Source organism: Lepidochelys olivacea (genome assembly GCF_965140295.1).
Source record: "Lepidochelys olivacea isolate rLepOli2 genome assembly, chromosome: 11".
In the NCBI taxonomy this organism is placed as follows: domain Eukaryota; kingdom Metazoa; phylum Chordata; order Testudines; family Cheloniidae; genus Lepidochelys; species Lepidochelys olivacea.
Window position 1 is genome coordinate 50,772,769 of NC_140421.1, and position 14,739 is coordinate 50,787,507.

General features: G+C 38.4%; 1 protein-coding gene across 4 annotated transcripts in view; it reads right to left on the reverse strand.

The window, feature by feature from the left end:
* Positions 1-14,739, reverse strand: part of TFPI (tissue factor pathway inhibitor) — a gene marked incomplete at its 5' end in the record, with an annotated part of 56,737 nt that overhangs the window by 2,938 nt on the left and 39,060 nt on the right. For 3 of the 4 annotated variants that reach the window (XM_084643083.1, XM_084643081.1, XM_084643082.1), the window contains 4 exons: positions 1,781-1,963; positions 8,622-8,717; positions 9,631-9,807; positions 13,858-13,896. In XM_084643083.1, coding sequence (XP_084499209.1) covers positions 1,781-1,963; positions 8,622-8,717; positions 9,631-9,807; positions 13,858-13,896 — 495 coding nt within the window. The remainder of the gene's footprint in view (positions 1-1,780; positions 1,964-8,621; positions 8,718-9,630; positions 9,808-13,857; positions 13,897-14,739) is intronic. The other variant, XM_084643084.1, reaches the window with a different exon arrangement.

Genomic DNA, 14,739 nt, shown 5'->3' on the forward strand with positions numbered 1-14,739 from the left:
CTTAAAGCAGAATGTGTGCGATCAGCTGGGATCATGGGCCTGATTCAGCTCTTACATACACTGGTGTAACTCCATTGACTCTAAAAAGGAGTTAACTCTGATTTACAGCACTGTAAGTGGCCCTGATCCAAAGCCCACTATAGTCAATGGCAAGAGTCCCATTGCCTGTAACGAGAGCTGGATCAGTGACAGCAGAATTCGGCCTAATATTTCTTAATGACTCCAATTTTTTGGAAAAAAAAATCTGCAATATTCTGCTGTAAGGTAGATGTTCTATGGAACAAATTCTGCTCTGAGAGCCACACATGAAACTTCTAATGAAGTCAATGAGTGAAATTCATCCCTGTACAGAGATTAACACGAGGCCCTGTGCCACATAAGTCTCACATTGATGCCCTATTTGGAGGGCTTCAGCGGTGCATAGGGTTTGCGCTCACTCGCTGTATAGGGCTGACTTTCACATGTGTATCTGAATGCACAATTTGGCCCTTTGTGCACAGGCAGTAAAGTGGATGTCTTCTCCTGAAATCGCATTGATTGGAGCATCCCCATTTTATTTGTTCCAGTGAAGATTGCTTTACCACCATTATTATTATGCTGATTGTGAACATCGGGAGCCATGTTACAATACGGGGGGAAGTATGCTCTCCTATTTACTCCAGTGCTCAGGAAGGGAAGACAGAGACAGAATAAACTTGTGTAAGAGTCTTGAGATTTCACATCAGCACTTCTTTCCCACAGTGACAAATGAGCAAACCCAAAAGCGAGTTCATTTTACAAAACTGATCCCTTGCTACCTGGTGCAGTTGGGGCTTGTTGGCACAGCATAGTATTAAATATGTCTGGATTTTATAACAGCTAAGCATTTAGAACCAGATTTTCAAAGGTATTTAGGTTCTTAAAGATGAGGATAGAGCTGTGGTTCTTAACCTTTCCTGCAGCCTGCACACCTTGGGCTCTCAAAATATGTTCTCGCACCCCTTATCAAAAATCGCTGAAGTAGGTCAGTTCTTTAAACCTAGATATATTTTTGTTTGTATATTACAGTAATTATTAACATTATACATTTTTTAATGAACACCTAGGTTTGATGAAACAAAGTAGTTGTACTTATGTGCCTGTGCTTAATTTGTGTTTTCGATGATTTACCTTCTAAAAAAAAAATCTGGCATGTTTCATTCTGGCATGAAAGGGCATCTTGGACCCCCAGGGGGTGCATCCACCCTAGGTTAAGAACCACTGACTTAGAGGGATGTTTAAAAGTGGTTAAGCAAGTTAGCAATCAAGAGAAGTTAGTTACCTACTGGGACTTTCAGAAGCACCTATGTGGATTTTTAGGTGCCTAAACACCTTTGAAAATCTGGCCTTAAGACCCTGATTCAGTAAAGTGCTTTCATCATGTGAGTTTGTCCTATTAATTTCAATGGAACAGAACTACTTACAGGCTGAAAGTGAAGCACGTGCTTAAACGCTTTACTAAAAGGAGGCCGTATTCTCTTCTTGATGCACACATGTAATTCCAATTAACATTACAACATACTGCGCTGTGGAGATAATCGTTTGCTGAATTTAATGGATCGAGCAACTGCTTAACTGTTTGTTGTACTACAGGTGTATTTTATTTGAACAGTTATAAAACATCTAATATGCAATTCTTTGCTGGAATCATAGCACTTTTTTGTTATCTTTTCATTGTTATATTTCAGCATACCCACTTGCATGAAATGTTCAGGCTCTGGACAGCAGAATCTTAACCTCTTTGCTCTGTTGATTTCCCTACCTTTCTTACAGGTCCTCAGACATGAGTTTTTGGAAGTGAAATTATTTTCATTCCCACCACACCCACTGTAGCTAAATGGATGGCATTTTCCTGTTGAGTGATCATAGAAGAATCTTTTCTCATTGGCTTTGCAAAGGCCTCGATCCGCAGGGGTCAGGCAGAGAGAAGGGAGAGGAGGTGGTTCTAAGAACATTGAGGAAACATGGTTAGATGCACCACTGAGTGTCTGGTACTGTTTCCTTATCTGTTATATTCAGTGTCACAAATTGCAGAGTTTAAACACATACCTAGGTATAATGTGAGCAAGCCCCCCCTCAAATAAGTACATTAAGGCAATATTAGGTATGAGTTTTCAATTACTCAAAGCTCAGGAAATTCATAGGTAAATTTCACAGCGACTTTACTTCTGCCCCCTCGCATGTACAGTATGCATTACACTAGCATCTTTCATTACACGATCGCACAACATACTAGGACAAATTCTGTCCTCACATTTGAAGTAAAAAAAGCAGGACTTGCCCCACTGCATATGTAGTAATACAAAGTGCTTCATGCTTTCAGCTAACATTATAGAAAGAGGTGCCATTTAACATCACTGGTGAGAAGGTTTAATTGACACACCTTGCAAAAAAAGAGGAGTAATTTAAACATTGACGATATTAAAATAGTACCTCCAAAATGTTACTAAACCTAATGAAGTGACTGCTCCTCAGAGGGGCTGCACACCTTCATATCACTGAGGGCTGATGGTGTTCAGCACCTTGCAGGATTGGGCTCTGGCTGTGTAGATTTGGAGGGCTAAACCTAATGTCAGAGTAAAAACAACATTGCCCAATAAGAAAGTTCCCGACAGAGCAGACAGTGTGATCGACAGTCTAACCAAGGAATGAAGGGCAAGAGTAGGCACAACAATCAATAGAGAAGCTACTGGAATCTGGTGTTAGTAGTATGGCAGTTACATTTTTAAGGTTCCAAGCAGAAAGGCTGCTGTCCTATTATTGCTCTTATTGTTTCTCTGTTACTGTGTCCAGAAGAACTGGAAGCTGAACCAAGTCCAGGGAGCTAACCCAAGGCTGGAAGAAGCACCAAAGCATGGAGAAGCAGGATGACCGACCACCCTAGATGGGCTCAGGCCTATTTCAGAAGCCAAAGTGAAAATTATGCATATAGCTTCTGAAGGCAAGAAGGCTGAAGTTTCAAGGGAATGGGAGCCATTATATCAGTTTGAGTGCTGAGATTCCTGGAGGACACAGTTGTCATTTAGGGAGCTAGCAGGGCTGCTCTCTACAAGATTTGAACAGATGAGAGGACGGTAAGAAGCCAGACAGAGATTCTTGAAGAAACCACAAGGCTGGAGAGCTGTAAAAGCCAGTTCAGAGCACAGAAAGACTGGACGTTTTCAGGAGAGACTGCAGTATAACAGAGCCAAAGGCATCCTGAAGATATAGAACGACGAACCAGACAAGCCACTCAGCAAGCAACAGGCTACGAGGTGGCTACAAACGTCAAGAACTGCAGGCTGAAAAAGAAAGGAGAAAACTGAGTTACATTTTACATGTCTTACAAATGTTCTCATTACCAAAAATATTTGCAGATAAAGTATGATTAGCTAACAGGTTCCCTGGATGGCATTATGAAAAATAGTGTGAAATATTGCTGGGAAGGAAAAAAGTAGTAATTGTGGTGGGGAAGAAAATAACAGTAAAATGGAACTATACATTTTTAAGCAACATTAAGAACATTACAGTGTTGAACAAAAATTCTTTGAATGCAAAAACTGAGTAAAGAATTTTTAATTGCATTTTAAGGCAAATGTAGTCTTTTCAGGTTTCAGTACGGGAATAAATATGTTATGTATGGGATGTAATCATGTAACTAAAAGGGTTCATTGATCATTTGGAGAAATGTTGAGAGAAGAGAGAAAAAGAATTAGTGAGCATAAGGATTGTTATTCCAGAAAGGACAAATGCACCAGGGTTTTGAGTCTGACAGATCAACGACAAAGCTTCAGACGAAGATTACAAAAAATGCCAGCAATATGTTTCTTAGACTTTGCCAACATAAGTTGCACTGGTTAATTAAAGTTGTGATTTTAAACTGATTAAGTTAAACCAGTGCTAACTCCTGTGAGGACACCTTATTTGGGATTAAACTAGGTTTATTTCAGTTTATTCTGAAATTAATCAGGAATAGGTTTAAATTAATTTTAAATAAGCCACCCAAAGCAAAACAAGAGACTGTCCAAATTGGGGTATGCACTGTTTTAAAACAGCTTTTAGTTTAATAAACTGGTGCAACTTTCTTGTGTACACCAGGGCTAACTGAACAAGTTTATGCTAAGAGTGAATTTCATCCTGACCTCAGCTGGAGATAAAGTTATGCCCTGAAACACAAAGATTGCTTCAGGAAGCAGTAAAGACCAACATACTTACCTATGCTAATCTGGGAACTTTTGAACCTGGAAAAAAACACAAAAGAAGGGCATATCAGTGACAACAGGTAGATGAGACTGGGATGTTATAATATTTCACAGAGTTTAAGTTGGGAATATAAATTACTTGCCTGGTTTGTTCATCTTCTAGAAAAAATCCTTGCCTCAGGGAATTGTCATGCTGCGAGCAAGTGTGTCCCGGGAATTAGTGCCATGGAGCTGGCCCTCTGGGAAAATATCATGAACATGCATGCAAGTGCCCCAAAAATATGGGTTCATCACAATGATTGGGAGACAGCTAACACTTTGTAAAGCCCATATTTCCTTTCCATAATGGACTTTCCCTCTGGAACTAGAGTTGCCAATTTTGGTTGGACAAAGATTTCATCACATGACATAATATTTAATTAAAGATTAATTTTTAATTTCTGGAGAGTCCAGGACAATCCTGGAGCGGTGGCAACCCTATGAACTCTCCAACTGCCAGCTCATGGACATTCCTACATAACTTTCCTCTTCCCATGAAGTAGTTTCAGCTGAGTAAGGACTGTCTAATCCAGGCATGTGTAATACACCCTTTGGAGTGATATCTGAATGCTATTCAGGATCCTTTCTAACTGTACTGTTTCTAAAAAACTACCCTGTACATTGTCCAAGGCATTCTGTAAAAAAATAAGAAGACTAATAGTTACCCAATCCCCATTGAAATGGATTGTCACAATCTTCAGGATGCCTGCATGTCCCCTGCATTTTGTGCAGCTTCATGGAAACAGCCAGCCTGTGAAAATCTGTACCCTTTATCTATGTACAACTCTGCATGAAGGCCGTAATTAAGAAAAAAATGTAATGATAAAAAGAAACAAGCTCTATTGTGGATTTCATGTCCCACAATTATACAGATGATTAACGGATTTTGATTTTAATATATTGACTACTGGGATAGTCTCCATCAATGGGAGATTGACACAATTTAAAAAAACATGTTAGAAGTATGTAACCACATTTGCACAGTGTGTGTGTGTCACTCCACCCCTCCCAAACCCCCCCCCCCGACACTCCCCAGCAGTGGGTGGACCACAGAGAGGTCTGGACAGCCTTTGAGCTAACCAGGCTAGGTCTTGTTGCACAGGCAGTAGACACTAATTGTTTTAAAAAATAGCAATTAAGCACATTCTTCAGCATGCTCTGTACAAGCCTGCCTAGGATCCTGGGTACGTACTTAGGCAGCTAGTCAGCACTGAGGTCTGTGCTGCCACAACTTCACTGCCGTTGGTAGGCTGGCTAGCGTGCGTATGTCTACACACTCTGCAAGCATACCTCTGACTGCTCTAATTAGGTGTCATACATCTAATTTTTTTATGCTTGGAACTACAGCATTACTCTACTAGCACTTAAAACAACATTATGGGTTTGATGCAAAGCCCACTGAAGTCAAGGCAGTTTTTCCATTTGGGGTTTGTGTGCGGATGGCTGGGTGGTGGTGTTCTGTGATATACAGGGCATCAGACTAGATGATCTGGTGGTCCCTTCCGGCCTTGAGCTCTATGACCCTTAAAGATTTTTGGCTTTATCCTCTGTATTCTTGTTTTCCTGTTTTTCCAAACCCCTTAATTTATACAGGTTTTAGATCTCCAGTGACAATTTCAGAAACTTGGACTTCCTATGTTTATTATTTGCCAGATAAAATGTCCCATAGCTCAGCACCATGTGGTCATGAACAGGCAATGAAAGAATCCATTGTATTATATACATGCAAGGAACAGAACACAGGCTTCCCAGTAGAGATGGCAGAAAGTGTTCCAACAAAACAGCTTTTCCATCAGAAACTGCTGATACAATGGAATAGAAATGTTCCATGGGAACATGTCGGTTCGGTTGAAGCTTTTGACAGAAGCCAGGCCTTGGCATCTGGGTTACCCAGCTCCCTGGCAACCTGGCAGTCTGCTTCCAGCCTCCCCAGAGCTACATGTGGTTTCCTGATGGGAAGCCAGAAGCTGGGAAGCTGGAGATCCTTGAGTACTCAGACTGGAAAGTTCTGAAATTTGTTGAAAAACAGGGAAGGAAAGAGGAACCACCACTGAACAGGGATTCAGTCCTGTACTTGAGGGCTGGGCACAGGCTGTTTGGACTCCTTTACAGGAAACAGCCAGCTCACTCATTCTCCCTCCATCCATGGATAGGCTCCAAGAGCCAAGTGTGACACAATGCACGTTTGCCGTATTATCTTTCATATATCTAATAGTTTCAGAGATATCACCGAACTGTTCCCCGAGCCCTACTTTACTGCAGTACCTAAACTTCAGTCTCAGCTTTCTGACTGCCAAGGAAGAGAAAGCTGAACAATCTTCACATAAATTGCAGAACTGTTACAAAGATAACAGATGATCAGATCTTGCATCCAATAGACCAGATCTGTGAGTATAAATTGCTACAGGCATGTTAACAGGTAGAACAATGCCAATTTACCCCAGTAGAGGGTCAGGGCCATGTTTGGAGAGAATCTTTAGTAACAAGAATAGGAATTGACAACCTGCATAATTGCATACGGACTGTGCTGATAATGGGATTTCACTTCTATACCATTTTTAAATGGCACAGTGGAGTATTTGAATATCACAGGTCAGCTTCCCCTTTCTGTTCCATCACAAAATGAAAGGTTTGATTCTTGGCTCACTTTCTCTGGTTTTCCAGAAGTGCAAAATGAAGTTACCCCTGTGATTTACACCCAGAGGGAGAATAAGACTAAATGATCTTTTCTGTCAGCAAGATGATCGTAGTGAGCAAGAAGTTTCAAATTTGCATTTAAAGAAGAAATATAGTTCCATCTAGAAATAGAAGATTTCAATTCTCTGTATAGCAATAGGTTTGTTGGATTAGCTTATTTATTTGATGTTTCTGCAGCTTCTGATCTATCACCAACAATGCATTTCTTTCTTTGAAACAGAGATTAAATAAATTTTCAATGGCATATTAATATATTTCCTATAATGAGTGATTCCTTGGAGAGTATTATTTATTGGGTCAATAATGTGCCCATTTATTTAAAAATAGAAAATGCTTTAGAAAAAAAACCCTATGATTGATTATGCTGTTTCATTTTCATATATTTATTTTGTGTGAGATTTTCAGACTCACATAATTAGTAAATATATCTCAAGGAATTCACATGCTATTATGACTCTGTATTTATGCTTTCTTGTTAGAAAAAGCTTCCACTCACGTAAGACTTTTCAGCAAAATAGTCATCCAAAATGCTGTCTTCTCTGCTAATAGCTTAGCTATTTCAGCAACTGTGAGTTGCTGTCTCAGCATCCAATGCTGCAGACTGGTACCCAAAACAGACAGCGTCACAAAAGCTTATCCTCAACCCAACAGTGAATATCACCACAATGCATGCAGGAAATGTAACACAACACAAACGAATACATATCCAGAGTTTATTATCAAAATCTCACTAGGCAAAGAGCACTGACACATTCCCCATCCATTATCTTATAGCCAATGTCAAACACTGAAGGCTCAGTGAATACATTAGCCATCACTCAATCTCAGGAAGTATATGTGAGTACAAGTGCAGAAGACCACCAGAAAGACTTGGTGAGAGTGATCAGTCTTTTCCCAGCTGTTGCGTGTTCCCTCTTGTACAACTGTGGATCACAAATTGACATGCCTCAACCACAATTACCTTTCAAACCTGGACAAATTCTCAATCTCTAATGCACAGTCCTCAGCTGTGGAAACTGGTCCAGAGCTAATGTCAGAGTTGAAGGGCCTGAGGCTTATTTACATACAGTTGATTCTACACCTCTCTGACAGCCTTGAAATGGATACAAATGTAATTTACACCTGTTACTTATACCCCCTTATCAGCGTAGTGTAAAATGGTCTTAGTGTACATGAGAATCAGGCCCGATAATTTTACTGGGCCAAATTCCGAAAACTGGTTATGGCCCCCATGGACCATCCAGGTGGCTGAAAGGGTCTGTAATACAGCTGCAAATCACCAGCAGAGAATTAATTTGGCATAGGGGGAAAAAGCCAAGAAACTCTTGCTATGTATGGAAGGCAGACACCCTAGTCTCTATGTGGGAAAAAGTCAGGTAGGCTCAGACATGGCTCATATTTATTCACTTCCTCCTTCTCTGTTGCCACACAGTAACTGATTTTAACCTTTCCTATGGTAATTACGTGTCTCACAATTTTAGTGTCTCTTACATGTCAATGTTTACTCCAGGCCATAGAAGAAAACTGTTCAGTCTCTACCATACATATTATGTACAAATAATTTATGTTTTGCAGCCAAGTATTTCTTAATGTCTGTAGATCTATAGATAATTTTACCCCTTCACTTTCAGAGGAGTGCTCATCTCCATTTGTTTTACCCAGACAAATTCAAAAGGAAATTCTTACCAAAAAGCCTTGGAAACTCACTGGGCTTTGCAACAGGAGAGCTATTGTTCATCATGATGGGGTGTTCGTCACGGTGGTCTAATTGCAGTGAATTTGCTGAAAGAAAAAGAGAGAAATAGTGGCTAAAGGGATATCTGGACAGCCTAGGCCTTGAAACTAACGTGACTAATATTGGTTTGACTGACTCCAAGTGTGGAATTAATAATATTAATAAAACCAACCTTCCTCCAACCCCCACTGGTATTTTTATCATATGGGATTGATACAAATGCTATCCTGGGACCACTTTTTCCCCCAAATAATTTAAGATCTGAACTGAAATTCATTATTTTAGTTGTTGCACTGCCAACATTCTAGTCACTGCACATATAAAACTCCTTTCAAATATGTATTATTACTAACAATTCATATGACCCTTATCCAGATTCAGGCCAGAAACGAGGCATGATATAGATCTGTTGAAATCTGCGGAGCTAAACCAATATCTCCCACATGGCCCTGTATTTTTTCCATTAATTGTCTTTTGTATTATATAAAAATTTACTCTTATTTCATGCATGGGGCAATGGACTTTTGATCAATGAAATTTGCATATGCACTAGGGATGTGATATCAAACATATTAATTTTGATTTAAAAGATATTTTTTTAAAATTATAATATTCTAAATATTTTTAGGTACACTAGACAATGTTAATGAATATTTTACTGGAATTTATAAGATGAAAATATGTACAGATATTTAACTGAAAGAATCAGGAATTCTGCACCATTTATTGGAACTAAGCAGTGCCAGATAACCAGCACTAGCTTTATGCTATTTAAAAACAAACAAACAAACAAACAAACTCCTTAATTGCTCATGGCTAAATGTGTTAGCTCGATGCAGTGCTTATTGCAGAATCCAGGTCCTTTATTTGCATTATACCCCTTCCCCACAAATCCCTTAAAACAATCCATACTTCATTCAAAAATAAAAATAAAAATGAGAACAACAAGAAGAAACTTACAATTGTCCTGGCAGGCAATCTGGCATTCTTCCAAGGCCTTAAAGTTGTTCTGATTTCCCAGGCACCCACCATACTTGAACTTTTCACACTGCTGTGACTCCTTGTTATAGAAATATCTGGAAAAATACCCTCGGCAGATTCCAGGATCTTGCTCCATAAAACAGAAGTCGGGTTTTTCTATTGAAAATAATGATTGAGGAGAAAAAAATAACCCGTGTTCTCTGTGATCAAAACTACAAAAGAATGAGAAGAACTTTATAAGAGAGGCCTATAACTTCAGACTAAGGAGTGAAAAAACTAGCAAAAATCCCACTGCAATACTGCATTGGAGCATGAGAGTAAAATAATTTTGATTGCCTGCTCCTCACCTATCATAAGCAAAGCTCCAGCTACAGTGAATTATCTCTGTGACCTGAAACACAAGATTCGATGACCAATCAAATGACACATGTTCTTATTAAGAGAACTGACTCTTTGAATCAAAGAAAGAATTGTGTCTTGCTTACCTTATTTGAACCTTACTACATATTATTCACCACTTGATAAATGCATCAAGTCAGTATTAGTGGGAGTTATAGAAGCAGAGACAAGGAGGTATAAAGGACTAATGCTAAAATGGAAAGGACAAGGAGAATTAACTTAAAGGAACAGAAAAAATTCAGAGTGTATTTTGTCTCAGACGTTGAACTGCTGGACAATGGGACAGGAACCTGGAGTGAGGTTTAGCATCACTTGAATCTCAGGTCACAGTTAGTACTACATGATTACCTCACAAACCAAGAGATTATGGGAAAATCATACAATATTCATATAAGATTAATACAGAGATCTGAAGACCCATCATCTTGGGCTATGGCAGTAAAGGGAAAGGAAAACGATCCTTGATTTTATTAGCTTGTGACATAGCCATAAGGTTAGCCTTAAAGTGTAGATATTCATTTTAATTAATTTTTCTCTAAATGAAGTTAAAAAAACAAAATCATGGCAGGAAATAAAACATAACTGTGATTTTGAGTCATTCTGAACTGTCAGGTACACATATTTTGAAATATGAATTATGTATCTGGTTGACTGACTAATTAGGTAAATGTACATTTAGGCAACCACACAAAACACTCATTATGTGTGAGACATAGAATAGTGAGAATGGATCTGTCTGAGCCACTGTGGCCTGCCAGTTGAATGTAAATGGTCAATTACAACAAGTAAATCTACAGTAATCCCACTGAAGTCAGTGAAGTTGCTTAGAATTAACTCTGGTATAAATGAAAGCAGACTCTGATCCATAATTTAAAAGGTGTCACTTATCATATACACATTTTACCAAAATAGCTAATTCAGAACCTTTGTGGAAATTGTATATTTAAATATTTAATTATAATTTGTTACATTCAAGTAATATTTATGATTTGTATTTAATATTAATAATAATAATACCTATTTTATAAAGGCACCCTATATTAGGAATGCATAATTTCAGTCTCTCTTAGAAATAGAACTGGCTGGAGAAACTTTGATGGAATCATCTTTCATTGGAATATGCAGGTCCATCAAAATCAAAACACATCATGAAATTAGGTCGATTACACCAGAACAGAAAAAAACATGAAAAAAGTTCTGGCAAGATCAAAATGTCCCAGTTCAACATTTTCAGAACAAAACATTTTGATTTTTCATTTTGAAATGATTTTCATTTCATTGTTTAAATATTTTCTATTATATTGTTATACTATTTTCATTTTGTCAAAATGAAACATTTCAAATGACCCAAATTTTAAACAAAGCCACCATTTCAAAATCTCGGAATGCTTTATGAAATGAAACTTCCATCCTTCACAGAGCTCTACTTAGAAATGCTATTGATGTCTTGTACTTAGCAAAACTTCTTGTGAAGCTTCGTCGAGATAATGAAGATATCATCATTAAAATTTAAACCAGACTATCTTAATATTTTATTTTAAGTAACCAAAATCAATAATATTCAAAAATTATTTCATTTTACATCTGGGCTGTTTGTAGTTGGATTGAAAAATTGCATCTTCTACCAGTAAATACATTTACAATACAATTAAAGTATAACACCATTTGGATTAGCATCATTCATACAAAATGCATTCCAAGCCACTTCACAGAGTTACAAAATGCACTTCACATAGGAAAATGGAAGTTGAACGGTCTGGGAAGGGAGACACTATGCTTTCAACTGAGAATTTAAATGAGATAGATAGTTACTTAGATGGAATGGCACTAAAAGGCTATCTCAGACAATAGGACCAGCAGAGGGGAACAGTCTTTTACCAAATGCTATACAACTACTCCTGGGGGAATTCTGTGCCAAAATATTAAAAATTCTGTGCACAATACTTTAAAATTCTGCAAAATTCTGCCAAAACAACACAATATAATCACACTCCTGCTGACAGGGGGAGCCCCAGCTGTCTGTGCCAGGCATTGACAGGAGTGCTGGGGGAAAAAAATCACAAATTCTGTGGGAAAAAATAAAATTCTGCAGGGAACATTAATTCTGTGCAAATTATGCATTGTGCAGTGGCACAGAATTCCAGCAAGAGTAACAACATAATGAAAGAACAAAGAAGGACTGTGTTAACTGAATTAAGAGACCTAGAGAAAGATTGGATAATAATTCATATTGCTTAAACAGCTGAATGGCTTGCTAGAAAACTTAAAGCTGATATTAAAATGTGCTCTTGTGATGAAATCTAGTACACTGAGTTTTAGCTCAGAGATCATTTGTACAGCTGTCATAAGCCTTTCAAGATTAGGTGTTAAGAAGGATAAGGTGATGCAACCTTGAATATAGTGACATACGCAAATGCTATTATGGTGCATCTGAGGAGTCCTGTCCTTCCCCGGAGACTTAATATCCAAGAGTGTATTACTACAGAAATAGTCAACATTTGATACTGTTGATGATTAGCTACAACAGCTGACTTTTGCAGGGCATTTGCTGTTCTGTCATGGAAAGCAGGGAAATGAGGGTTAGACCTTCAGGGAAATATTGCCAAACTTCTGCAGCATTTGTGGAAAGTCAACTTTAAGGACTCCATGGTATAAAATCAGGTCCCTTTTTCAAACTAGACTTTTTATATTAGTTGCTTAGATATTTTTGAAGAATAGTTGGTTTGAAAAATCCCAGAATATTAATTTACAAACATAAAAAATGAGAGTAGTTTAGTACATTTATACTTCTAAATGTGCCATATCTGTGTGGAGTAACATCCACTCCAAAACAGACCCACCTTCATCGGCAAGAAGAACAGTATGTGTATGCCCGTGCTTGAAAAAGGAGAAGAGGGAGAAGAGCTGGTAAGCAGAGGAAGAGAATTTACTAGCAACATAAGATACTGACTTCTATGAAGTTAGCAGGGTATTTGGCCATTTCAGACCATGAAAGGCCTCAGACTACAGTGGAATCTTTGAAGTCAAGTGGATAGGCAGCAATGAAAGGATAGCACAGTGCTGTGCTTCTTCTGATTACATTTGGGGTCCCTTTATCACAGATTATTGAGTATATTCACAATCGCAATGAAAAAAAAATGTTACACTCCTGGGCAATGGCAGCAAATGTGGATGTTTTAGAAGCTCTGAGTTTTAATGGTGTTAGTCAGCATAATTAACCTGTATTGTTAAGCCACTACTGTCTAATGTATATTTCTTACCTAAAAGCACAATGGTCTGAACATGCAAATACAAAATCCTTTTTATTCATGGCTATGCAAACAATACTCACAAGCATACGGGCTAAACAAACTATAATTGTCAGCTCACTAACTCCCTAGCAGAGGAAGTACTTGAATGGTAGAATCATTTTAGTGCCCTGGAAAAGGCAATAGCATCATGTCAGACTCCCCTCTGAATTTAATGTCCTCGTAACTCTTGAAGAATCAGTTAAAGTCCCCCTTTCCTCATTACTGACAGAATGGAAAGAAAAATGCTTAACATTTTGATTTTGGAGAGGAGGGATTGCTTGCTGTTGGTTTGGTAATCAGTCATCCCAGATACTCTCAGTGAATACAGAGGAAGAAGAATAGTGAACTCTGACATCATTTAAGCCTGAAGTTGCTCAATACCAAAAGGCATTCTGGAGCACTGATCACTTTTAGATATGCAACAGGGGACCTACCATAAAAAGGTCATTCCCTATTGTCAAGTTATTCCCTTATTCCCAAATAAGACACTGCTAAGTAATTACAATATGAAAATTACCTTTTTTAAATCTTCCACGGGTTTTCTTCACCAGGACTTCTTCAATAGAAAGAAAAAGAAAAATATTTTTTTTAAAAATGAATAGCAAGAGGTTCATCTCTAGAATGAGACCATGGCATTTAGCTAAAGTCCTACATTGGGGAGAACATAGAAAAACATTGCTATTGCACCATCCCTAGGTCTTGTCTACATTAGAAAAATATTGTAAATATATTACACTTTTGCTAACACTGGGTTCAGCTCTATTTACATGGAAAGGCCTGCTATAGCTGTGCTACTGTGACATGTTAAGTACATTGCGGTGGGAGGAGGAGAGGGGGAGAAATTCCTGGCCCCACTGAAGACAAAGGCAAAATTCCCACTGACTTCAATGGAGTGAGGATTTCACCCCATGTCATCTAATTCTGCACAGCACAGGTTCAATAGACAGAATGCTTTACATGTCATTGGCAGACAGTGGCTCATCTGTACCAGGAAACCAATACCCCACATACCAGAGGAGCTGGATCTGGGTTATCTATATAGACAAGAGAGAGATTGTGAGAGAGATTGAGAGATTTAGAGAGATTGTGGCAACTGCTCCCCTCTTCAGACAGCCCACTCCACCACCTTATATACTGACAGACTTTCAATGATACCTAGGATTCCAAGTCCATTCTCCAAAGTGACTTAGGCACTTATGCCCCTAAGTAACCAAGGCTCTTGAAAATTTTAACCGCCTGTCTACACTGAGATTTGAAAAAGCCATCACTGAGCACCTCTAAACACAGAATGGTGTTTAAACATTGCTAGGAGGGAAGTAACCATTTCCCTGGTCCACATACACTGAGCATAGCCCTCAAAAAACCTTTTTGGTAGTAATCTCATAAGGTCAGAATTTGT